Below are 26,194 nucleotides of genomic sequence, written 5' to 3'. Positions count from 1 at the left end.
AAAAATCGAAAATATTTATTTCAGTGTATTCCCCACATTTACCTGAACTAAAGTACGAATTTTTATTTCGTCTTATAATTCTACGATACCATTTTTAGTAAGCTTTTGAACAGTTTATAAAGATATGTATGAAATATTACGATTCTGTAGTATATTCCATCCAAAGTATACCTTGTATTTGCACTGAATTCTTTGTTTTTCTTAAAAACTCTAACTTTGGCATACTGTATCGATGTATCCACGAAAGATCTTGCTCTAGTATTCCAGGAATATCCTCATATGGGTGTTTACTATGTAAGATGTACCAGAAGAACCTATCAGAACAAGTCATTTTTTCGATTATTGGCCACCTGATCGCCCATAGTGGAATGGCATCCTTAACCTCCCTCAAAGTGGGGGCTGGTTGGTTTCCAACGCCCGCAGTACTGACGAAGGCATTTGCTCCGTTGCCCGACCTTCATTGCCTGTGCTCTCAGCGCCATTCAAGTGTTCGTCGAATTGCTACCTGCACCTTTCGATCACCTTACGCTCAACCGTCAAGATGCTCCCATCCATATTTCTGCACATCTCGGCTCTCGGCACGAAGCCGTTGCGGGATGCGTTGAGCTTCTGATTGTACTTACGTGTTTCTTGAGCCCGGCACAGCTGTTCCATCTCCTCGCATTCCGTCTCCTCCAGGCGGCGTTTTTTTCTCCCGAAAGAGGCGGGTTTGCTGTTGCCGTTTCCGTCTATAACGTTCCACGTTCTATCAAGTCCCTTGCTGCAGCATGACCGCCCCGCGCTACATTTTTCTCCTCCAAAATCTGCCTACATTCCTCTTCGAACCAATCGTTCCGTCGACTCCATCCCACGTACCCGACGTTGCTCTGCATTGTTGATGGGTGTTTTCACTGTTCTCCAGCAGTCCTCGAGGGAGGCTTCATCTAGCTTACCCTCTTCCGGTAATGCAGCCTCGAGGTACTGCGCGTATGCAGCTGCGACATCCGGTTGTCGGAAGCCGGTCTAGGTCATACCGGGGCGGCAGTCGGTACCGTACGTTTGCTAACGACGGAGAGTTCTGGGCGCAGTTTAATCATCACCAGATAAGGGAAGCTATGAAAGTATATATACCAAACTGTGTGTAAACAGAAACATCCAACATTTCAAAAACTTGGTTTTAAATGACGAAAAAAGTTGATGATTTATACGCCTATGAATGATGATTGCAACCCTCCAAATGCTCCATCCAGCCAATCATATCGATAAACAAAAAAGTATGGATCCAGATTTGAAATAAGTTTCAGTTATAACTGCTACCGTAAAGTGCCGTAATTCAACGCAGTTAACGAATAAAACATTTCAAATGCTTAATTAAAAATTAGTATTGCATCAACAAAAAAGCTTTATGGGTGGATCGCTAGCAAATCTATTTTAGATTATGGCAAAAATATAAACTAGACTGTATTCACACGTTACAATTGTGATTTTTTTGAAATAGTTCACTCGTTGAAATTGCCTAATTCCGCGCATTTTTTTAACGCTTTTCCATATTCCGCGCAGAAGAATGCCTAATTCCGCGCACTTGCAAAACAATCAAATTAACATTAATTTTGTATAAGGCAGCATCCGTTCATTACGTAACGCTGAAATTGAACATTTTCAACCCCCTACCCCCGTCCACAACACTTTTTGTATGAAAAAAGTAAAGTTTTGTATGATCCGTAACGTAGACTTTTTTATAATTTTTTGACTATCACATGAAATAAGGATAAACATTTGTTATAGTCTTTTCCTGAGACGAGACTCGCGAAGGTCTTCTTATTCTGTCGTTGCTGAGATTTTTACTTATTCCTCTGTGTTTGTATCAATCATGCGCAAACCCTCACATGAACATCCCAGCAAATATGCAATTGCGATTACATCACACCGAAACATAAAAAGCCTTTGAAGTAAAATTTTATGCCAGAAAAAGTTGCAGACATTTGAAATAACTATAGTCTTGTGTTTAGATTTATCAGCAGCTTTGGAAAAACTGCTCCGAACACTGAGGATTTTATAACAGTTTATTCAGTTTATTTGTATTCAAACAATACTTTTCAATTTTTCAGCATTTGGACGTTTCGCGACTGCGGAGACGTTGATATTTTTTACTTTTCCTTGTCAGCTTTGGGGATGCATGTTATTCCAGATTGCGGTAAAATTTTACCGAAAACTGTAAAAAATTACCATACTCCGTTAATTTATTTCACCGAAATTTTCACCTGTTGGTATTACGTTGAATTTCACGGATTCCTGTAAAATAATTTAAGTCTGTATATTCGTATTCTGCACTGTTCATGCAATAACAAATGTTTATGGACCTTGGTTTTGGACAAACTTTTCCTCCCACCATGAATGACCACGTGGTTTCTGAACGGCCGCTAGTTTTCCTGTAAGTGGGCTTTCCCGATATTCCGGTTGTTTGCGAAACGTATTTATGCATGAAAATACTTCCTCAGATAAATATTCAGCTGTGAAGACCAATATAGCATGTTTTACTTGTTTGTTGTTCTGTAAATAGCAGTGCGCGGAATTAGGGACTTATGAAAATGACGTACCCTAATGCCGCGCAATACTTTTTGGGATAAATCTCAATAATTATGCTAATATTTGATAAGATTTCATAGAAGCATCATGAAACACATCTGTAGCAAGTAGTTTCATAGAATATTGCATAAATAACGAAACATTTTCAATATAGAAATCACGTTTGTTTGTGTCCTACAGTCTTAGCACGGACGCTAAGGAAATTGAAAAAATGGCGTCTACTCAGACGGGCCTCCACTGATTATTTTTTTACGCCGCGAAAAATTGCTCTATTTGCTTTTATTCGTGATTCAAACTTATTCTAAATCAAAGTAGCATCAAATGGCGTTAATAGTTCGTCCCCTTGATGCTACAACTAGATAACTCGAAATTTGAAATTTTTGACTTCAATATGCCAAAACATTATTCTTAATTGGACTGCAAAATATCCGCAGCTCATAAGCGTGTGATTCAAAATATACATGTTGAAGTTTAATTCTCAATCATTTTCTCTGCGATTAACCATCACCTTGTAAAACGGTAATATTTTTAAAGTTACACATCCCAAAATTTTGATTTTCGAGTTATCTAGTTGTAGCATTAAGGGGACGAGTTGCTGCAGTATTGATATGTATTTCCATATGTAAATAATTTTGTATGAAATGCGCGGAATTAGGCAATGCGCTGAATTAGGGCACTTTACGGTATATGTATGTTATTAGCTGTTGGGAAATTAAACAGCTCGTCCTCCTTACCATTCAAAGAACGAGCACAACATGGGCGTAAGAATTTTCTCGGGTATTTCCATTCGAACGGATAACCCATGGAAGAAAATTAGCTAGTGAATGAACATAATTCACCTGATGGGCATGATTATAAGCGTAGAAGTAAGCGATCGTTGACTGCAAAATGTGGGTTGTTGGTGGTTCTGCCTGGAGAATTCCGGCTACAAAAAAGTTCTCGTTCATCTGCCTGGTACGAGCCTCAACAATTCATTTGCAGGAATGGCAATTCCAAAACTTAGACTTATGATTGCCAAACCAATTTGCGCATACTAACTTTTTATTATCTTCCTTCACGGGAAAGACGTCCTTAACGTGAGAAGAACCTCCGCAAATCATGCATTTAGCATCCATGCGGCAATGTTTTGTTCCATGACCCCACTTTTGGCACCGACGGCACTGAGTGAGGTTCTGGGAATTTTCTCCAGGTTTCTCATGTCACACGCGCATTCCCGAGAAACGTCTTTTTTCCATTCCACTTATTTGGAAGGAAGTTCTGAATTCAGAGCTTCACCCTCCCTTTTGTTTTGTTTTAACATGGGACAGTGAATAAACGAAAGAAGACGTAACTTTCTAAGAGCTTTTTCCCAAGACGGTGTCCAAGAAGGATTCCCAAGTAATCAAGAGCACTTTAATTTGCACTCCTTGCTAATATAGTGCTGTTACAGAGCTAACGATATTAGCCATATAATAGCCCTAGAAAACGAAAAAGGCGAAATACCGGGCTAGTGGTTACTTGTATTACCACTGCAATAGGCTGACCATACGTACCGTATTTAACGGGACAGTACCGTTTTCATCCCCTCGACGGACTGTCCCGTCGTTTTATGGAAAATGCTCGAATTGTCCCGTATTTTAGGAAATGGAGAATTGACACATAATTTTCAACACCAGTAAAAAAATAAAAATAACAACATAACAAACAGTTTTTAGAAATATTTCAGAGTTTATTGTCTTACTCATATATTTTCCAAGCAATTATTAGTTTCTCAAACAGAGTTAAGCTTGATCCGTACATGCTTCTGCTTAACTTTTTGCGTTTCTCTACTCATATTTATGCCAAATTTTGGTGGATTTCCAAAATACGGATCTCCATAAGATAATTATTCATATAATACCTAAAATGAAAAAGAACAACTATGTGTTTACTTCTGATACGCAATTGATTAGATTAACTGATCAGTAGTGGATATTTCAATAAAGTAATGAAATATTTGAAAAAAATACGTTTGAATTTGAAAAATTGAAAAGTGTAACGATTTTGTTTGTGCAAAACGTCAACAATAAGTGCAATTACCCTACTCAGTTACAACCACATATGAATGCAATCAATAGAACATATCCTCATCAATAAATAGATTTAGTAGTTCTCATGCCTCCGCCATGGCAGAACGGCTAAATTTTAGATCGTATTTTATTCCATAACCGAAATATCACACAACGTGTCTTGGGTGTTAATCGCTGCGCGATCAGATTTTTTTAGGAAATTCTTAAATAACGCTGCTTCTTGGAAATCAAAGAATGTTGAAGCTCATTAAAGCTCATTCTTAAGTGATTTTTATTGAATTATACAGACATGTAGCTTGGAATTTTGCATAATCTGGTTCTGCTACTTTCCCTCGAATAGCGGTTTCCCGAATGTCGTTCTCCCAACGCCAGTTCTCAGAATGCTAGCTCCCCAAAAACCCTGTTTTCCCGAATAGCTCAGTTCTCCGAAAAGTTCTAACACTCATAATTGTCATAACTTTTTGCATTTCAAGGTGGTGAACAATATGAGTTTTTGGCAATATGCTTTTAGTCGAGAATGATCAAATATCTCCTTCTTCCAACACTATCTCACTACTCGAGCTGAAGCAAAGTTCTGACCATTAGATCGTGATATTGATTTGATTGACATAAGTAAGAGATATAATATCTGAAGATAATATCAAAATTTTATTCCTGGAACTTCTGAGTCATACATAAATTTGATGTTGAAAGATCTAAGGAATAGCTCGCTGATATTGGTGAGATCATATCAAAGCTAAATATGATATGCTAATAGTATTCCAGGAGTAAATTTTAGATATTATTTTCGGATCTTTTGTCTCTTATATCTTTCAAGTTAATATCACTTTTGTATGTCAATAATTTGCTATTACTTTGCTTTTTTCACCTGCTTGGGTAAAGACTATTATTGCACTTTTTTGAGCTGCATTGCTTTACAAGGAAACGCGTCATTCAGGGAAATGGCTTCGGAGAAACGGGCCATTCGGGGAACTGGAATTAGGGGAAAAGTAGCACAATCATATAATCCATGTCTTTTAACACTTCAGTCGTCGCGTTGTTGTATTTTGTACAACACTGGTGGAAAAACCTCGCTCTTCGTTCCCAACAGCAGCGTAGTGGTTCTGACGGTGGCAAACCGCGCGACGACTGGAAGGTTAAAATTGTCCCGTTTTTGTTTTTTATTTGTCCCGTTTTTATCTGGTTGGCTTATGGTCAGCCTACACTGCAAGCTTTCGCTAACGGGTCCAAAGAAAAATCGAAGGCACGGATCAAAACAAGGATCGAAAAGGGATCAATAGTAGAAAATAGTAGTTTACGGAACATGTTGCAGAATGATGATTTTTACAGCACGAGTCGTAAATTTATCCTACGAGGCTTGCCGAGTAGGATAATTACGACGAGTGACGTACAAAATGTTTTTGCAATTTCGAAGAAGACCACTTGAGGGAATCAGAAATTACATCGGAATGCATTCACCATCATTTTACAGTTTCTGAAAAATTGTTGTGTAACGATTCATTACGCAACTCAAAAACGTTGTGTAATGAGAAAGCGTTACGTAATGAATCATTACAGCACTGATTTCAGTTGCGTAATGACTTTTCCCGCACTGCATACTTCAGTGCAGGAAAGTAGGCCGTTTCATGACAGATTGTCGTGATGAAAAACAGCCTATTACGATAAGGAATTGCAAAAAACTGTTTCTGTAGCACTGAAAAGTACTGTTTTTAGCACTGAGCAGGGTAGGGAAAAATCTTGAAATTCACTCTACAGTAGCCAAGTAGACCAAATCACAGTCAGCGAAGCCAATGAAATTCACTTCTGTTTTATATTGAAAACTAGTAAAAATAATCACTCCGGACTTTGGAATTTAACTACGGAACAGAATAGAGTTTTTCGGATATAAATTGTAAAATGCTTCTTGTCTGTTTCATGCACTAGACTCGACTGAGCTCTAGCTCTGTATTCAAATTCTTTTGACCTCTCATGCTGAGTTTCGTCGATTGCTTCAACCTAACTGTTATACAACAATTCTCCCTTCTTTGAGAAAATAAATACTTTTTCGAATACAAATTAAATCATTAACAATTCACTGATATTTCTTAATTCTGAATGCAGTAGTACTTCTGGTCATAACAGGACTTCGGACGACGCTGCATAATTTTCGCTTCTTCGATTCTTCCTCGTCAGGTACTCGAGGGACGTCTGGAAATCCGAGAAATAGTTCTTCTGCTTCAAAGGAATCACGTCTCCGTTTTCGATCTTCGCGGTACGGCACCAGGACCAGCGAATTACGACTTTGATTTTGGATCAGTTTTAGCTGATTTCGATGAGCTGTCAAAACTTGATGACCAAGGGAAATCTTGCAGTCGATCACCATGCGTATGTCGTCGTCCTTCTTCATGACGGCGATGACTGGAGACGCCCACTCGCTTGCTGCTATCGGGGTTATAACTTTCTGACTCTCAAGCATATCCAAATGGTTTAACAGTTTGTCCCGGATTTTGTACGGCACCTCGTAAGCACGCTTAAAAATGGGCTGATCGCTTTTGAGAATAAGTTCAGCTTCATAACCTAAAAGTTTCTCCTTGTCATCGTCGAAGCCCACATTTTGAACTGCTTGAACACCAACCAAACCTCTACGCCAACTTGGGAAAAATAGATCCATCCAATCTCTCCCAATAAGTGGGATGAAATTGTTGTCAGTTTGCAAAACAATTAATCGAGTTAGAGCATTTCTATTATTCACAGACACATTGACTCTCAGTTCTCCAAGTATATTCAAGCGAGATCCACTAACAACCACTAGTTTACGTGTGCTGTTTGAGAGAGGCACTGTAGAAAATTTGTTATAGTATGTGTTCTTGTCTATTACTGACACTGCGGAACCGGTATCCATCTCCATTGGCAAACACTGGTTGTTTACAAACGCATTAATTAAACAAGGTTCACTAACACTATTTATGGCTTTGATCATTAGACATTCGTAATCTGAGTCGTCTTCGTCACCGGACTTTTGAGTTTTAATGCGTTTGTAATAGTGAGCGACATCTTCCACTGCAGGTTGCTGCTCACTTACCGATTTCACCGAAATTGATTTTTTAAAACGAAAACAGTCCCGTTTCAAATGACCTTTGCGTTTGCAAAAATTGCAGATTGCATTAGAGTAAAATCTTTTATTCTGATCTTGGGAGGTAGAACGATCTCGCTTCTTGTACACGTTTCTTGAAACTTGTCGTCCCCTGCTATTGCTTCTCTGCCTGTAACGATTATCCACACGCCAATTGCTTTCATAGCCGTCTGGGTCGTTACGTCTGCCTATCCGATGCCTAACGGAATGGACATTTGAACTACTACCCTCGTTCATCATTTTCCCCCGATTGCCTGCATCTTCACTGTTAATAATCATTTTTTCAACCGCCTCCATGCTTAAATCCTCTTCCATTAGTAGCTTGTATTGTAATGTTTTATCGCCTAGACCCATTATCAAGCGGTCCCTTATCGCGGTTTCTTTGAATTGCCCAAAATTACATTGTTCAGCCAACAGCTTCACAGCTAACACAAAATTTTCGCTGGACTCTGCTTGGCCCTGAAAACGATTATAAAAACGGTAACGCTGCATAAGAGCTGGGTCAACCTTATCAAAACGCGATTTAAGTTTTTTTACTATATCAGCATAGCTCACAGTCTCTACATCTACATCAGGATAAAGTTTTGCTAATTCATCATACACTGCCTCACCGCTGAGAGTAATAAAATACGATCGCTTTTGATCTTCAGGTACATTGTTAAGCTTGCAATAAATATCAAACCGTTTAATATAATTTGTAAAAGATCGTCCAACCACGTAGTGGTCTAACATGTCGATCAAACCTGTTGGTGCCATCGTATCGAAGTTTGTGAGGATCTAAAACAACAGAATAGGTGGTCACTTACTTGTGCTAGTAGTTACTCACTCTTCACTACCTTCGACAGAAATTCTCGGTCTCACTTCTCCGCTGGCTACAGATACTTAATTCTGGTGGTACTCTCTTGCTCAACACCACCCGTAGCTCACCGCTTACAGGCCTTCCGCTATCACTTGCCGCCGAACGTTGAATCGATGTATGTGTTAAAAACTGATGCTGCTCTTCTCGTGAGATTGATACTGCTCTTCTCACCACCAGAAGCTCACCGCTACCTGGCCTACACTTAGCAGATCACACACGCAGCTCACTGTTCACTGGTCACAGGTCTTCCGCGAATATCACCTTCTGCCGATCGTTGATTGGATGGATGTGTTTGGGACTGATACTGCTCTTCTCACCACCAGGAACTCAACGTTACCTGGCCCACACTTAGCAGATCACACAAGCAGCTCACACGGGATGCTCACCAACACTGTACTGCTCTATCGAGATTGCCTTTTAAAAAGATCAATTTATTATTCTATTGTGTTTGCCCTCCTTGTTCTCCTCTCTATTCAGGGGCTGAGTACAAGGGTACAAAATGGCGTGAATCGCTGAAACACACGCTTTTTCACAAAACTGCTAAGTATGTATCTAATTTATTAAAACTACTATCACGCACGTTTTACGGCTGAAATTAACCGACGTATGAATTGCCGGTCAAGCACTATACCGTTTAGCTTGATTCTACACTATGTGGCAGACTTGTAGAATAGCTCACTACCGTGGATCACTTGTGAAAAACGAAATGTGGTTTTATTTAATATTACAACACGCGTTAAAACGATTTTTTTTCTCGTCGCCACTGTTTTATATTGAAAACTAGTAAAAATAATCACTCCGGACTTTGGAATTTAACTACGGAACAGAATAGAGTTTTTCGGATATAAATTGTAAAATGCTTCTTGTCTGTTTCATGCACTAGACTCGACTGAGCTCTAGCTCTGTATTCAAATTCTTTTGACCTCTCATGCTGAGAGTTTCGTCGATTGCTTCAACCTAACTGTTATACAACAACTTCCATCGCTGCTGTAGGCAAAAAGCCTTGAAAATAGCAAAAAAAACCCGTTGCTAAGGGCAACCCAAAATTACAGTAGAAAAAATGTTCTATTTCCCGCATTTAGAGCATTCAATGACACTCAAGATTTAGAAAATTCATGTACCCAACAAAGGCTACTTGATGAGATTCACGTTTTTGAACTACTGTATTGGGAGAGCCACGTGATTTTCGCGAAATTCAAGCCTACTACTATTATTGCTGTTTGCATTTGACGTGCAAATCTTGTTCAAATGCGTTCCAAAAGCGGTAACACAAACTAATCAAAGGACTCTTGGCAACCGTGATAAAAATCACCGCCAACCTAGCAATGAAAATCTATCTTTGACATCGCCTTCCTTGTGAAAAATCTTCCCGCATTTGGTGTTCCCGCATTTGATATTTGCATTTCAAATGCACACAGCAATACCATTCCCAGCACTGGCACTGAGAAGTAGATATTTTTTTAAACTTTAGAGAGTGGACATAATTTGTGGACGCACAGCACGAAGGTACGAAGCGCACTGTCATTACAATTAATATGATTTTCAATTCGTTTCCAGTAACAACACCGATCCGGAGTGGATCGAAGTAACGAACACCAACATTGAGAATACCGCAAAGGAAATCAATTCGGCGCAAACTTTGCGTTCGTACATCGACCAAGTGCTTAAGCAAGCCGCCGAGGACATCCGCCATCAAGTAGATCGCACTAACGCGGCCTTCTGCAAACGAATAGCCGAGGTTCGCTACACCAAAACCAAGTTGGAGAATGTCCACAAGGAAACGGTTCATCAGGTCAACGAACTCACTCGCACGGTCACCAAGTTGGAGAAGGAAATTGCCGAAAAGGAGGGTTACGTAGCGCTGGCACAGGTACGGATGGCAAACCGAGCTCACCGGCCCGGCATTGAACTATGCAAGGATAACGTTTACAACAGTCTAAAGAAGGAGTTGGCGGCGTTGCGCGAAACGGTCGCCAAGTTGGACCACATGCTAGTGCAATCTCGAGCCACGCTCAGGTATCTGCTGAACACACAAGTCATGCAAGAAGAGGAAATCAATTTGAAAACAAACTCGCTGAAAATTGACGAAGTGGATTGCATGACTCTGAGGGAGAGTTTGAATTTTCAGAATTTCTAGGATTTTTATAATTATAACGATTTAGTGAGGTGTGCACTGGATTTCTTTCGTGTCTTCAGAAAATAAATCGACTAGTGTTTGCAACCGACAGTCTTGTTTTTTAAAGTATTTATTTATCTATTGGAGTTTTGGATAAAAGTCAGCAGTTTAGACTTTTAAATATATAATAATAAAACGACTTTTTCCAGTAATTCTGTTTTGTTGAGTGAGTTTCTGTTGTCAATATCTGTTTACTGACGTCGCGTATTCACGGATCGCATGTAGGTAATAGGGTAAATTTTGCAATCATTGATTTTTCAAATAGAAATAGTTAAATTTTATTAGCATTCCTAGATTACACTAAAATGAATTACAAGAACTATCACTTAGAGAACGGACATGAAAGCTTAATACCGGTCACAGCTACAGGAACACAACGGAGAAAACGTGTGGCCACAGTCAGTGGCTTCACGCCACCGAATATGGTCCCAATGAGAGGGATTTCTGAAATTAAAACTGAAAACGCTGCACATAGTGGGATGGTATCTCGTAAAAAGTGAGATATAGGTCAATGTATTTTAACATCATCGTCCGTATGATGACAGAACACAATCTAACACAATTTTATTGGTTTTGAGAAAAAAATTCACAATTTCGTATCTCAAAGAATGCATAAATGCAGCTATGCATCGCTTATTGTTCAAGACCTAAGAAATGCACCCTACAATGAGGGAGCGAAACATCATATACAGGAGAAAAAAAAAATCTTAAAAAATATCTGTATATAAATAAAGAGTTGGCAATGGAAGATAAGAAATAGACTAACCTCTTACGTGGACAAGTACAACCGATGGTAGTCGTTGGCGCCGAAAGCGCAGTTGCACTTGGGGCATTTGCGTTGCCGGGTCTCGTAACGAGTTCGCAAACAATCGTAACAGAAAACGTGGAAACACTTGGACAGTACGGCATCCTTCCGCTTGACCTTGCAGGACGGGCAGGTGAGCGTTTCCTTGTATTCGCGGATTTCCTCCAGCATGACCTCGTCGATCGTAGTGCCGGACATTTCGATCTTTTTCATGCGTTCCGCCTTGCGCTTGAACTGGGCCAGTTCCTCCTGTAGCCGTTTGGTTTTGTAGGCTTCCGCTTCCAGAGAGCTCGTCTTTTCGGCCACCACCTGCTGGGCTTCCTTCATTTGGGCGTGGTACTTTTCGAGATGCAGCTTCAGATCGGCAGCCGACTGGGCGGATTCGATGGCTTTCCGTTTGTGCATTTCCATCGCCTGCTGACGGGCAACCAGTTCCTTCTCGATCGTGGTCACCGTGTTCTGCAGGATTCGTTCCTTTTCCTCCAGCTTACGCAGCACCACGTGCATAGCTTCGATTTGGGTGTCGCGGGTCGTTACCTGACAATGGAAGGTAGATTGTTAGAGTATTGTGGTAGGCGAATCAAGAACTTCATTCAAAGCTCACAAAGTTTAGCATTTACAGACAAAAAATATAGAAGTGTTAGACATAACATTATAAATTTGGAGCGTTTCAGGAATCCCAGATCAACAAACATGGAACTCTATATTTAATTGGGTGCGATAAAATTTACGTGTATCGATACTCCAAGTGACGCCACGGCTAATAGTGTGTAAATGTCTTGAAAATAGGGACTTTAAAAGAACCTTTTGCCTCAAAGAAGAGACGAAAAAGGGACCCATCAGGAACCAAAACGGGATGAAACAGGAAACAATAAAACAAAAAGAAAACTAACAGGAATAAGAATATAAAATGTTTATTCCTCAGTGGATATTTACACACATTTCTCTACGAAAATTGCAAACATATTTTTTGAGAATTCATCATAATATTACAAGTGTTACTGCTCATATTGCTGTATATATCCTTATTAGTTCCCCTAAGTTTCCCTCAGATATTACTGTAAAGATTTCTTCGTTTCTCTTAGGGATTATACGGAGTTTCTAAGGAATCCATCCCTTTAAGAGTTTTTTTTTCTTTGATACCTTCAATAATTTTGCCAAAATTTTACACAGAATAATTTATAGGATTACATCAGGAAAGACCGCCTTTAATTTATACAACGATTCTATTATCTTTTTTTTTTCTAGGGCTTTTTCGAAGAATCCCTTTTAAAACATCTTTAATTTTCTACAAAATTGTCGATCATAATTTTCAATCAGAAATTTCTCTAGAATTATCTTTAGCAATTATTCCAGAGATTCCTGCTAATTTTTTTTCAAGAATTCTTCCGGAAAATCTTTGAGAAATTTCTAAAGGAAGTGTACAAAGTTTTTTTGCAGTCGTTTTTTAGGGATGTCTCCAGTAAAACGCCAAGGATTTTTTTAAGAAACTATTGAAGACATTTTTGAAATCAGAGGTATTTCATAAAGATTGACTTGACTTGAGACTTGATTACATTCTAAACTAACCCTTGATGAACTCCCACAAGGTTTCTGAAAGAATTCTTTGACTTTTGAGGAAATTTTCTCAAGAAAGATTTCCTAAAAGAATTCCCATGTAACCAAATAGCACCTTCATTTGTCCTGCATGCTAATATATTGTTATTATGCACTTGGCATGCCCTATATCAGCGGTTTTCATATGGTGCGAAGCCTTGGCAGGTGCTCCGCGACTGTTTTGAAAATGTGTACCATTGCATTGAAGTATCTCAACTTTAGGCTCAAAAATACGGTTTTAATTACCTATACTAAACCACATCATACCGGGTCTACCCCGTTTGGCATAATGCCATATGGCATAATAGCTGTTTATAATAATGCCGTTTGGCATAACCGTCGTTTGGCATAATCGCCATTTAGCATAATAGCCGTTTGGCATAATTGTAAAAACATTGAATTTGAACAAATACATGGATAAACTGCTGGCGATAGTATATTCCGTTGTCAGTTATTGATAGGACATAGGGTAGGTGTACCAGTTATGGACATAATGGTTTCCTATTTCGCCATACGGGAAAAAATGATTATCTTCAAATTTTCAATCATTCTGTGTGTTCAAGTAGTTTGATATCAAATATATCTTGATGTTGAAACATTCAAAAATATTCAAAATGTGAAAGTTTTCGAGAAAACACATATGGACAAATAGGGAACCACTATAGCCATAGCTGGTACACTTTCCCTACTTCTAATTTTCATGTTTCAAATAAAAAAAATCCAAAAAGTTCTTTTGGAATTGCATCATACATAACTTTTAGGGCCATTATGTCCGGGATATTTCAGCGCATTTTTAACGGAAATGTGTCCAACGCCTAACATATGCCTTGTTATTGAAAAGAAGAAGGAACATGATAGTTTATGACGCATTTTATGGTCCCGGATGTTACAGTACCACACTCAGGCAAATGGACTAACGAAATACATAAGAATACCTTATAAAAATTCGCCACAAGGAATCGGTTTGAAATTCAAAAATTTGCCTTATGAAACCAAAATTTGAAAACAAAAAATGTTTTCGCGGCAACCTGGAATCGAACCAAGAACCTTGCGATCGATAGGCCCGTGCGTATACCACGCGCCTATCGACGCCTTATATAAAGCGCTCGCATTGCAATAATCGTTCCACTTTTCATAAGGCAAAATGTATGAATTTCGATAGTCTAGTTCGCTGCGTGCACTGAAGTATCTTCCTTTTCAAATTATGCCAAACGACTATTATGCCAAACAACTGTTATGCCAAATGACTATCATGCCAAATGACTTTATGCCAAACGGGGTAGACCCATCATACCAATAATTGTCATTTAAGACCACTCTAGATTTGTGCTCTTGAATATTTAGAGGTGGTTTTACTCATCTTCACTTTATGTTGTTTTCGACGTTATTGTAAACGACATAACAAAGTTTTCACAAATCTTATACTCACGGTGTAAAAATCTCGATCATTATTGAACATCCATGTACCTCGGATATTTTTACGAAAGCGTTCAACATTTGGGCTAAGATTTTGTCATTGGATGTATAAACATTCTGTCGGGGAAAATTTTCTTATAAATAAGTAGATGAAAAACCGAACTAGAGTCGAGTCTAGTACACGACACTGAAGACGGCCTTACAGTTGAGGTCGAAATACGCGTATCTGTCAAAGTTGTATCCTTTGACAGATACGCGTATTTCGACCTTAACTGTAAGGCCGTCTTCAGTGTCGTGCACTAGACTCGACTCTAGCTCGGATTTTCATCTCTACTGGAATTAAATGGTATAGTACTAAATTCGGGTTTTCATCTACTTATTATAATGTTAACAATGCGTCACATGTTATTGCAAATAATAGCAAAGTTGGAGCTGAAAATAAGGGTGAATCGTCCTTTTATGGACAGTAGAGAATGGAATTAGGAATGGATAAAAAAATGCATTTTTCAGTTTTTGGATATTTTTTCAAATCATATTGCAATGTAGTGTGGCCCACTCTGCCAACACTGCGTGCGGGGTGCATCACCCTGAAGAGTATGAACCGCAAAACGTAAGCGCAGCCATGTTTTTATAGTTTTTGAGAGTAAACACGCCATTTTATTTTTCTAATCCGTCTCTCAGTTAACTGAGTTAACGCTCAACGCTCCGTCATCGTAATCATCGTCATCATCGAAACTTCAAAAGCAGTTTTTCTTTTCAAAACTGAAAGTTATTCGATGAAAATGTGTTCACTGTGTTTTAATTGGAGAATACAATACAGTGAACACATTTTCCTGAAAACTTTCTTGATTTCGAACGAAAAAACTGCTTTTGAAAATTCCAAAATCAATGACGGATCCTGCCCCGTTAAGGCATTGAAAATGCTCAGCTCATGAGCAAAAATCAGAGGGTTGGGGGGTTACATAAATATGATTATTCAACAAACTATGAATGGTTCGTCACTGTAAGTGTCGGCATAAACTCTAATTCATTTTTTCTATGTAGAATCCCTTGCCTTTTACCTTTATTTTTATAAAAAAAGCTTTGAATGGTTCGGTCTGTTTGTCTGTGCTAGAAGTATAGACTTGCAAAGAGAGTTGTGTTTGATCCTTCGACCTTGACGCTTGCTCCTGCGGGGGCCGGCGATGAGGGCAGGATCAAACATGTCGCGCGTCGGTCGAGTGAAAGTGAAAAAAAACCGCGATCGCTTAGTTGTGTTTGATCCTTCGACCTTGACGCTTGCTCCTGGGCAGTGCGTCAAGAAAGCCCGAGCAGTCGTCAGTTGTTTTCCCTCTCGGGTCGTGCGCCAATTTTCTCTGAGTGCTTTTATATAGCCGAGCAAACGAGGGAGGCTGAAAGTGGATTGTTGCTGCTCAAGGATGACGGATCAATTGGTGAGCTCGTTTCATGCTACTATTCTAATCTATAAAATATGTTTGACTGCACCTTTAATCGTTACAACGGTGAGACGTAAATATGATTTTCCAACAAACTATGAAAGGTTCGTCACTGTGAGTGTCGACATAAATTCTGATTTATAAATCAATTATGTCTACTTTTTTTTTCTCAAACACCTTTTTCCTTTTACCTTCATTTTTGTAATACTTAAAAATACTTTGAATGGTTCGACACTACGAGTGTAGACTTGCGAAAGGTTCACTTTATTCAACAAACTTTGAAAGGTTCGTCACGTCAAGTGTCGGCATAATTTTTCTCTGCATAGATATAGTTCATATCAAATGAAAATATCATATTTACATATAAGCATGTTTATATCTCACCAATAATTATGTATCATGGTCTAATCGCTTATCAAAGTGAATCATGTGACCCAACGATCCTCCCCATTAACAAACATCCCTCCCAGTAACCTTTGTGGAGATGCAGAGGCAAACACGGTCTCCAAATAGCAAAGGTTACACACTAACAATCCTTCCCTCAATCCCACCTGACTGCAAGGACGTGGCCGGCGCCGTTATTGACCATGTATAAATAGAGGCACTGAATTATGCACACTGAAGAAGATTATGGCCAATTCCAGCCGATCTTCTAGTTGATTCTTTGTGCATTTTCACTGACTTCGGTCAATCACGGAATAGCAACCATTGATATGTGTAGTCAGTCTAAGCTAAGCTAAGCTAAGCTAAGCTAATGTAGTGATGTATGCAGCTTTTCATCAATGTTTTAAGAAGGTGCATCGTCTCTTACTTTTTAGGGCTACACCGATTAGAATAAAGACGTTCGTAGTATCATATTATACGTTTCCGATATAATGATTACGTAAACTCGGCAGAATAAAAACTTACAATTCTGCACATTAAAATTGTACATTTTGCTTCGTCCCGTACACTTGAACAAAGTAAGTCGAATCAATCCGTAGCAGCTGTCAAATTAACATTTGATTTGAGATCACAGGTTAGTTCGGTAGAATATTTTTACACTGGCAAGAAGGCATTTGGCATGATTGATTAAATGATCAAGGACCATTTGATATAATGGCCATTTGTCCAATGACCGTTTGGCATGACATGAAGAACATCCTTTTTGAAAAGAAGGAGCATAAGTATGGCTGGATGGCAAATGGCTTTATACCAAATCATTTTATGCCAAGTGACCTTATGCTATATGGGCTCTCCAACGATATATTTTGCCTATATCATTAATGAGATAATACTGAAAGAAGGGTGCATCACTATATATGCAAAAATAAACATATAGTCTGTATATTTTATGGGAATGTATTAAAAGAAGGGTGTATTATTATAATATGCAAAATACTCATGAATAGGGGGATTAGGGGCATATTGGACACATTAGGTAAATGCTTATTTCACATAGAATGAAAATATGTTTCTTTGCTCTAAAATTAAATCCACCGCTTCCTCCTTATAAGCGGAGGACGCTTTGCTTATAAACTAATTTGAAGCTGAGAAAAAAATATAGTAGAATTTCAGAGGACAAATGAAGCAAAGCGTAAACTTTTATACCGTCAAAACGTTCATATACAATACAGATTTCGTACAGTTTATAAAGTTTTGCTGAAATATGCATATTCCCAGAGAGTAAGGGGGTGTACATTTCGCCCAGTGTGTTCATTATGTCCCTAACCCTCCTACTTACATATTTGTTTTGTCACATCAGACCTTAGCATGTCACATAAGTGACTCTTCTTCCTCTTTTCTGGCGTTACGTCCCTACTGGGACAGAGCCTGCTTCTCAGCTTAGTGTTCTTATGAGCACTTCCACATAGGGACATTCCGATACTTCCGATATATCGGAATATCGATATTTTGCTTTCGATATCCGATATTTTGGTATCGATATTTTCTATTCAATATATCGGTGATATCGATGATATTTCCTTCCGATATATCGGAAGGAAAACAATTGTAAGGTTTTCTCCATATATAATTATTTATTTGTATTTAAAAAAACAGTTACTTTTCGAATTGTTCTATACTGTATCTTATCAGAAAATACTTGTGTCCATAACGGTCAAAATACCAATAAATTTGAGTCTTCAATTGTTTTCGTTTAATCTCATCAAACTAATTGACAGGTCACAAAACGATACAGGGATTTTGCTGCATTCAAATATATCATATGATATTCCGATATATCGATATTTTGAATCAATATATCGGTGGTATCGATACTTTGATTCGATAATCGTATCGAATCAAATATCGATACTTCGCAATATCGGAACGTTATTAACTGTGAGCTTACTATGCCAATGACCATTTTTGCATGCGTATATCGTGTGGCAGGTACGAAGATACTGTATGCCCTGGGAAGTCGAGAAAATTTCCAACCCGAAAAGATCCTCGACCGGTGGGATTCGAACCCACGACCCTCATCTTGGTCTTGCTGAATAGCTGCGCGTTTACCGCTACGGCTATCTGGGCCCCCACATAAGTGACTCACGCAAAGCAATAATTTAAAAAAGAAAAAAATGTATATTCATATAGCTTTCTGGGAAATGGTTCTTTCTGGGGAATGTTACATTCTGGGGAACGATTTTCTGGGGAATGGTTCATTCTGGGGAACGGAATTCTGGGGAATGGTTTTCGGGGGAATGGTTTTCTGGGGAATGTTATAGAATCGGTTCTGCTGATGGCGACTGTCCTCTGCCGTTGTTAAACTTGTTAATACCACTTTCGTTTTTTACTGATAAGTTCCACGAGTTTTTATTATCAAATAGATGGAAATGAATAGTCCGAATATTGGATGGAAAAGTTAGAAAGATTTTTCAAACGTTGAAAATTGAAGTTCCTAAGGTTGGTTTTTACAGCGACATTTGGTTTGATTTATTAACACCGTACAGTAGTCGTGATACTGATACGCTTTGGTGTTGGATTATTGTTGATAAGTTTCCAAGCTCATTGTTTATTTCAACAGTGATCTCTCATGATCACTAACTAGATTCTGATTGAGTGACACAGCTCGCTCAAAGAATATGGTGGCTTTGATTGCTTGAAGTTCATGCTCATCAAGCTCGCTCACGTCTTCAATGCCCGAAAAATACGTCTATCGGTTCCCACAGTAGTCATTGAAATATAAACGGTTTTCGCTCTACAAGCTTTTCACCCATTTGTGTTTGTTTGAAGGTGAAATTTACATTCCTTGATGTTGTTAGTGTTTGATTCTAGTGCTATTGCCTGAAAATGACAAATCAAATGCCTAAAATGGCAGAAACCTACATTCTTCGGAAGTGATCCATAACTGTGGTAAATATTCAGTCCCTGGTCCATATTATGGATCACTAGTTGGAACAACTAATATTCAGTATTTAGAATCAACAATCAAGAAAAATGTTTTCCAAAGATTAACTCATACTGAATCTGAGCGAACAAGCAATTGTTATGCTATAACCTTTGAATTTTATCACCTGTAGGAACTTATGAATGCTAACGGCAGTTCTTACTTATAACGGCAATTTAAATAGAGCTTTGCTATTACAAACTCAACATTTATCAAAAACACCATTATTTTGCGGCTGAAAAGAAACAAAGTACAGATCGACGCAGCGAATGTCGACCTGGGAACCCCGAAAGCCAAAGATCAATGAGGATGGAGAACAACGGCTCTAACATGAAGCCATCCATATCCTACCTGATCCTCCAGCACTTGCTTCTCCTCGCGAAGTAATTTGTGCATCTGGTTGGCCTTTATCCGATCGGACATAAGCTTGAAGTTGGCATCGTCCTTCTCCCGCAGTTGCTGGATTAACCTCGAGTTCTGCTCTTGCATGTCCTCGAACGCCTGTCCCGTAACTTCCATTTCGTTTAGTAACGCTTCCTCTTCCTAAAACACAAAAAAGAACCCGCTGTAATGAAACCAACTCTCCGTGAAGGTATCAGCCGATAATACTACATGCGATCCAACGAACGGTCGGTAACCGCTGCTCCACGCACTGTCCGGTTGCTTTTGATTCTGAACCTGCTTCTGCAGCTCGTACTTTTGCTCCTCCAGTTGCTTGATCTTCCTGAGCGCTTCCTCATCGGCAAGCTTTTTACGGTCTTCCCGTTTGCTTTCCTGAACCTTTTTCAGTTGGTTCTTCAAATCTTCGATTTCGGCGCACTTTTTCTTCTCCGACGCCATCAATTGAACTTTATCTCGCTGCTCTTTGGATACTCCTTTGTACATATCCAGCAGCAGTTTCATCTCTTTCTGATCGTTCAAAGCTTTCTTCAGCTGATTTCTTAAATCCCGCACCAAGTCTGACTCGGCGCTCTTAGCTCGCTCCTTACCGTCTCCTTTTGGAGTACCAGGAGCTTCTGATTTGATCGGTTTCCCATCCGGACCGATCTCTTCCTTTTTCACCCCATTTGGATCACAACCATCACCTTCTTCACCGGATTCTGATTTAATCGCTCCGGAAGCAGGATCGTTTGGATCTTCCTCCTTGATCGAACCTTGACCGTCACACGATCCAGGTTCTTCCTTAATACCGGAAGCGGCCGATGCTTGCTCATTTTCTTTCTTTACTTCCGCCTGCTGTTGCTCTTGAAGGGTCGTCAACTTTGCCGTGGTCTCCTCGAGTTCCTTCCTCAGCTTGACATTGTCTGCCGAAACTTCCTTGTACTTTTTCTTGTAACGTTGGACTTCTCCCTTCAGCTGTCCGTTGTGGTTCTGCAGTGACGTTATGAGGTGACGCATCTCCCGATTGATCGGGGCCGTCTGCTCATTTGCCGCCATATTCTGCTCGAACTCAATCCTCAACATTTCGTACTCCTTGCGGATTTGCGACAGCACATCTTCCATTTGAATCATGTCGCTGCGGACTCGTTTCTGTGCTATTAATTCCTCGCTTTCCATCATTTCGATTTGCCTCAGATGTTGATTCTTGCTCGTCTGCAGCTGATTCCGGCTTTCGTCCAGCAAGGTTTTGATCTGCATCGACTCATTGTACAGTACGGAGAATTGCGACTGCAGACACTTGTACTCGGTCGTCTCGACGATAACTGACTCGGGCAGCTGACGGATGTCCATCTTGAGTTTCTCGACTTCTTTTAGTGCTTCGCGATGCTGTACGTGAAGTTTGTCTAATTCCTGGAGTCGGTTGTTTGCTAACTCCTTGTACTCTTCCAACTCTTTCTGAAGGTCTTCCAAGTGCTGCGCCGCAACGCTGGTCATTGATCCACCCTTGGTTGAACTAGACGTCGAGGTCGAATGCTTGTTCTCATCCTTACTGGAGATGTCGCCATGCAATTGGTGGTACGCCTTCAACTTCTCGATTGCCTCTGCCAGATGGTTCTCGAGCTTGTCGTTCCGACAGCGCACCTTCTCCAGCTCGTACTGCAGATCATCGATTTGATTCTTCAACTCGGCCGATTCCGTTTCCTTACCGTTGAGCATGTCCTGAATTTCACTCATTTTCAAAGAAATCGTGTGGAACTTCTCATGCAGCAGAGTGTTCTGCGTCTGTAGGTTCCGGTTCTCCGCCATAACTTCGGTGTAGCTCTGGCGCAGCGTTTCGTCCATGTCCGGAACGTTGGCCTCGGGGTCCTCCGATTCGCCGTGCATTGCACGGGTAATCTTGTCATTACGCTGCATGAGGCGATCGAACACCTGTACGATCTTGGCCACCGCTCGCTTGGACACTTGCACTCGGTTGGCCAGCTTGTCATCCAGTTCCTCCTTGTCCCAGGTGGATAACTGCATCAAGAACGAGGTGGTGACCTCGTTTTCATCTGAAAAAGAATAATATTTGTTTATTAAAGTATTCATCACATTTTGAAAGTGTAATTATAAGGAGACAATTCTTATTAGTTTTCAACTAAATAGTATAGTATTTCCAAATTTTCACAAAGAAATTACAGTCTTCCACTAATTTATCCAGTGTTTCTTCCATGGATTTTGCTAGATCTTTGTCTGTATTCAACTTTCGACAAGGTTTCTTGAAGGTGATTATAAAGCATAGCCAAACAATTTACAAGTGCACAAATCTAGAGAGTCTGACAACCGTTCGCGTTGAAAATCGATCAAATTGCTTGCTTGCTGGTGGTGACCAATCGAATAAATTGTCAACGCGGAGCGCTGTTTGGTTCTCAAGACTTGTGCTAATCTCTTGAAAATTTGAAGTGTGGCTTCGTTCTATAATCATCTTAAAAAAAACGTTTTTTGAATGCCTGAGCAAACAATGTTGTGAACGGGCTAAATTTTTCGAAATTAGTTTAAAAAGTGTATTTATACGAATAGTAAATTTATTGTAAATCAATAGTTTTACCGTTGAAACAGTTGGTTGACTAATGAATTAAGGTAAATATGGAATGAAGATAAATCGAAAATCTCCAAGAACACAAATCTAGAGAACATAACAACCGTTCGGACTGTAAATTTTATCCATTGGACACTCATAGTATTTATCTGATTTGGATTGCCTGGAAGTCGATCAAAGTCGTGGGAAACAAAGGGATATCACAGTAATTATAGCTTGAAATGGAGTGAAAATTTCTGAAGGAAATTCTTAGAGAAATTCCATGGGTACGAACGAGAGGTCGAACGTATTGTGAAATTGTAAAAGGAATTCCTGTAAAAATTACCGAAAGATCTTCTGCAGAAAACTTCTAGTGTAATTGCTTAGTGATCGACAGAAAAAAAATGTCTGAAAGAGTTTCTAGAAGATTTCTCGGATATATCTCAGTAAAATTTCGGAGCATTTACTGGGAGAATCTAAAGCTTGATTTTTTCAAATCGAAATAGCTTGATAACTGTTAAAAGATTCTTTGAAAAAATGTGTAGGTTTTCTTGGAAAAATCATCAAACGAACTTAACAGTAGAACTAAACTTTGTAGGTATTTCTAGAGGAGTTCCTCTAGAACTCTTTGAAACTTCTAAATCTGAAGATCGCCTAGAGTAACAACTTGACAAATCGGAGTAAGAATATCTGAAAACAATCTCTAAAGGATTTTTTTTTGGAAAGCTTAATCCCTGGATAGCGATTACTATGGAAGTTTATGAAGGATTTGCTCGAGGAAATCTTTGTGGACTTATTTTTAACATTGTTTGAGAATTCGCGCCTTAAATGTCTGGGCGAATCACTGTGAAATTTTTCAGAACAATTTGTGGGGGAACAAAAGCAATTGATATAAAATCCCATTTTCAACAAGAGGAGTCATGTTTGTAAAGATAAAATATATGAAAACAAGTCCATTAAAATGGCAAATTTAAAAAAAAATACTTCAAACATTTTACCAACAACATAGACTCTACGTTTCATTAAAATAATATACTTTTTATAGATTTGCCTTTAGTGACCTGAGACTAAATAATTGGAATCGTTATTTCTAGCAGCTATGTACTAGCAAAATTTCATAGATTTCTATTAGTTGAACTGGTTGATTTGAGAGGTTAGGGAATCGACAAGTTAAGCTCTGAATCATAAGTCGTTGGAATAACAGATACAAAATAATGTTTTCATAGACTGGATTTCTAAATTTGGAGATACGGTGTTCCTATCACATATCGTAAACGGGGTGAATGGCACAGTTTTAGATTTTTTTTGTATGATATTCAGTTGGAGCTGCCTGACAGCTTAACTTGTCAAGGCTGAACCCTCGGTCTGGTCTTTTACGTAAGGTTAGAGCCTTAAATGTCAATTGTTGTCAAGTCCTAACAAAATTAGGCTCTTTAGTAGTAGTTCTAGTTAATTTCAGGTCTTCACGTTCGTATATCCTTAAAGAAAATAGTCCTTGTCTGTTCAACAATTTCTCGAAACTATCAAGTGTACCCTAATGATCGATCTCAGCGTCTTACTTTCCATAGTCATTTTTATAGTGAATATTTAAGAGTAAAGTTACCTTGGGCTTCTATTACAGTCTCCTACAAGATTCACTTTTCGGTGGCAAATGCAATGCTTCACAACGCCTACTTTCTACTTGTAAATTTTGCGAAAATGAAGCTGGAATCAGATTATACCGTTGTTACAAAAGAGATATTTCTTATTATGGCAATATAAAAACCATTTTAAAATAAGATTGTCGCCACTTATTTCTACTCAATCTACTAGTAATTTTCCTCAGAGTAATATTCCCTACGTCGTACATGATAACGATATATCTAGCTAGCTACGGATCATTCAGGTTAGCAAAAGGCAAACTGATCGTCACCAATAGTATTAATGTCCACTTCGAATAAATTAATTATTTTAAATGGGCATCTATTCTATGACGCAATGACGCAGAATGTCCGTTGGATCACATCCGAGATATTAGTGCGTCTATGCTATATGAATTATGACGCGGCTTTAAGCAAAAAATGCCAAAATGTGATACCACCACTACAGGTTACGCCTTTGGTTTCCATCATATGGGCTAATGGATTATGCTCTCCCATCGATTAATTAGGTTTTCCTCCAGAACTGTCGTTCAGTTTGTCTAAGATTTCCTCTAAGAATACATTAAGAAATTACTCCAGGGATTGCTTTTATGATTTCTTCAGAAAGTCAAAAAAACAATTTGTAATCTCTGATTAAACTTCTATAGCAATTCCTGATGAGCTCTAGCAAGGATCTCTGAAAACTCATTAACTTCAGAGATAGTCTTGAAGGTTTTTCTAGATGAATTGCAAGGATAGTTCAAGCGTGTGCTAGAATAAGGGCGTAAGTAAAATGATCGATTTCTCTTCATCGATCCTTTCTTTAGTGAAAAAGGGTGATAAGATGCAGCTTTGTTGGAACTTTTTTACTTCAGGAAGCAATATTGCATCGCTAGCAAGCGTCCTGATGTAAAAAAGTTCCTACAAACATGCAACTTGTCACATTTATTCATTGAAGAGAGAATTGATGAAGAAATCGATCATGTTACTTACGCCCTTATTCTAGCACACGCTTGAATTGTTGTATAAATAATCAAGTGAATCGCTGGATAAAATCCTGCAGGATTTTCTAAAGAAATTTCTTGAAAGACATTGAACAACATGCCAGAAGAAACTTGTGTAGAAATAGTCGAAATAGCTTCTGTACTATTTTAACTGGTGTGAAACCTCAAATGAAATTTCACTTGGAAAATACTCAAGAATTGTTTGGAAGAACTGCAGGAGTAAATTGTAATTCTCTAGATAGCTTTATGGAGGAACTTAATGATGAATCTCTGGTCGAATTAATTAAGGAATTTAAAATACTCCTAAAAGAGTTCCTAATAGTTTTTCAAGAATAATCCCCGCTTTTTTAAAGACAAACTCAGATGAATTTACGAAGGAATATGGAAATGACTACGGAAGAGATTAAGTTTTTAAAGAGACCTCCCGAAAGCTACCAAAACCCTTCCCATCCGGATACTCACTCTTATTCTCCGACTCGTCGGCCGTCTCCGCGTCGAACCGCTGCAGCAGCACCCGGATGTCCTCGTTCAGCTGGTTCCAGTACCGATTGACCACATTTAGCACGGCATCGTCCTGCGTTTGGCGCTTCTCGAGCTGTTCGATCCGCTGCCGGAGTTCCGCCTCGCAACGGACCCTCTGCTCGATCCGCTGGGCCAGTTTCTTGTTCTGGAACTGCAGCACCTTGATGTCCATCTCCTCGAGGGTCGAGATCGGCCCGATCAGGTGGGGCTCAAAGTGGACTTTCTTTATTGGGGGCGGTGCTCCGCCACCGCTGCCGGGAGTGGACCCACTTCCGGCAGCGTCTTCCGCCGCCCGTTTTGACATCTTGCCAAACCGACGATTTCTAGCGGGGAATCGGTTGCGAGATGAACAACTAGAACGAAATTCTGCGATTTTCAGGCAAAAAACACCCGAAATTCGCCCCAGAGACGTAACAAATTTTTGGATTATCGATTTTTCAAAGCTCAAGAAATTGAAATCTCCATTGTGAGTGAGGAAAGGAACATTAGCGCAGCTAATGTCAAAAAGAAGAGGAAAAAGTGAAATTGTTTTCGGACGTTTTTTCCCACAAATCCCGCTTTTTCCCAGGAAAAACCCATCAGCAAACGTTACTTACCTTGTCGGCAACATAAAGTAAGCCTTTAAAGCGAAATTGTAACAGTTTTTAGTAACTTTTTTGGGATAAATTATTGCGGCACTCTTTCCCCTTCAGACCGACCCGACACATACACAAAACTGGAATGAAAAAGCT

At 39.2% G+C, this 26,194-nt stretch overlaps 2 protein-coding genes across 3 annotated transcripts in view; one reads left to right on the top strand and one right to left on the bottom strand.

Annotated features, from left to right (window-relative positions):
* The window catches only part of LOC110675561 (tektin-1), a 19,569-nt gene extending 8,684 nt beyond the window's left edge, over positions 1 to 10,885 (top strand). The window contains exon 3 of the mRNA XM_021840877.1: positions 10,142 to 10,885. Coding sequence (XP_021696569.1) covers positions 10,142 to 10,721 — 580 coding nt within the window. The 3' untranslated portion in view covers positions 10,722 to 10,885. The remainder of the gene's footprint in view (positions 1 to 10,141) is intronic.
* On the bottom strand, positions 10,815 to 26,194 carry LOC5566283 (E3 ubiquitin-protein ligase Bre1). 2 transcript variants are annotated; one of them, XM_021840867.1, is made up of 5 exons: positions 26,060 to 26,194; positions 25,404 to 25,829; positions 19,990 to 21,812; positions 19,732 to 19,923; positions 10,815 to 12,102 (listed from the first exon to the last, which is right to left on the bottom strand). In XM_021840867.1, exons 2-5 carry the CDS (start codon positions 25,765 to 25,767, stop codon positions 11,530 to 11,532), a joined length of 2,952 nt encoding a protein of 983 aa, XP_021696559.1. In that variant the 5' UTR covers positions 25,768 to 25,829; positions 26,060 to 26,194; the 3' UTR covers positions 10,815 to 11,529. The 2 variants fall into 2 exon arrangements, with proteins under 2 accessions (XP_021696559.1, XP_001650655.1); XM_001650605.2 differs by having other exon boundaries at positions 19,993 to 21,812.

Source organism: Aedes aegypti, chromosome 2, assembly GCF_002204515.2.
Source record: "Aedes aegypti strain LVP_AGWG chromosome 2, AaegL5.0 Primary Assembly, whole genome shotgun sequence".
Lineage (NCBI taxonomy): Eukaryota > Metazoa > Arthropoda > Insecta > Diptera > Culicidae > Aedes > Aedes aegypti.
This window is presented reverse-complemented; position numbering and strand designations above follow the sequence as displayed.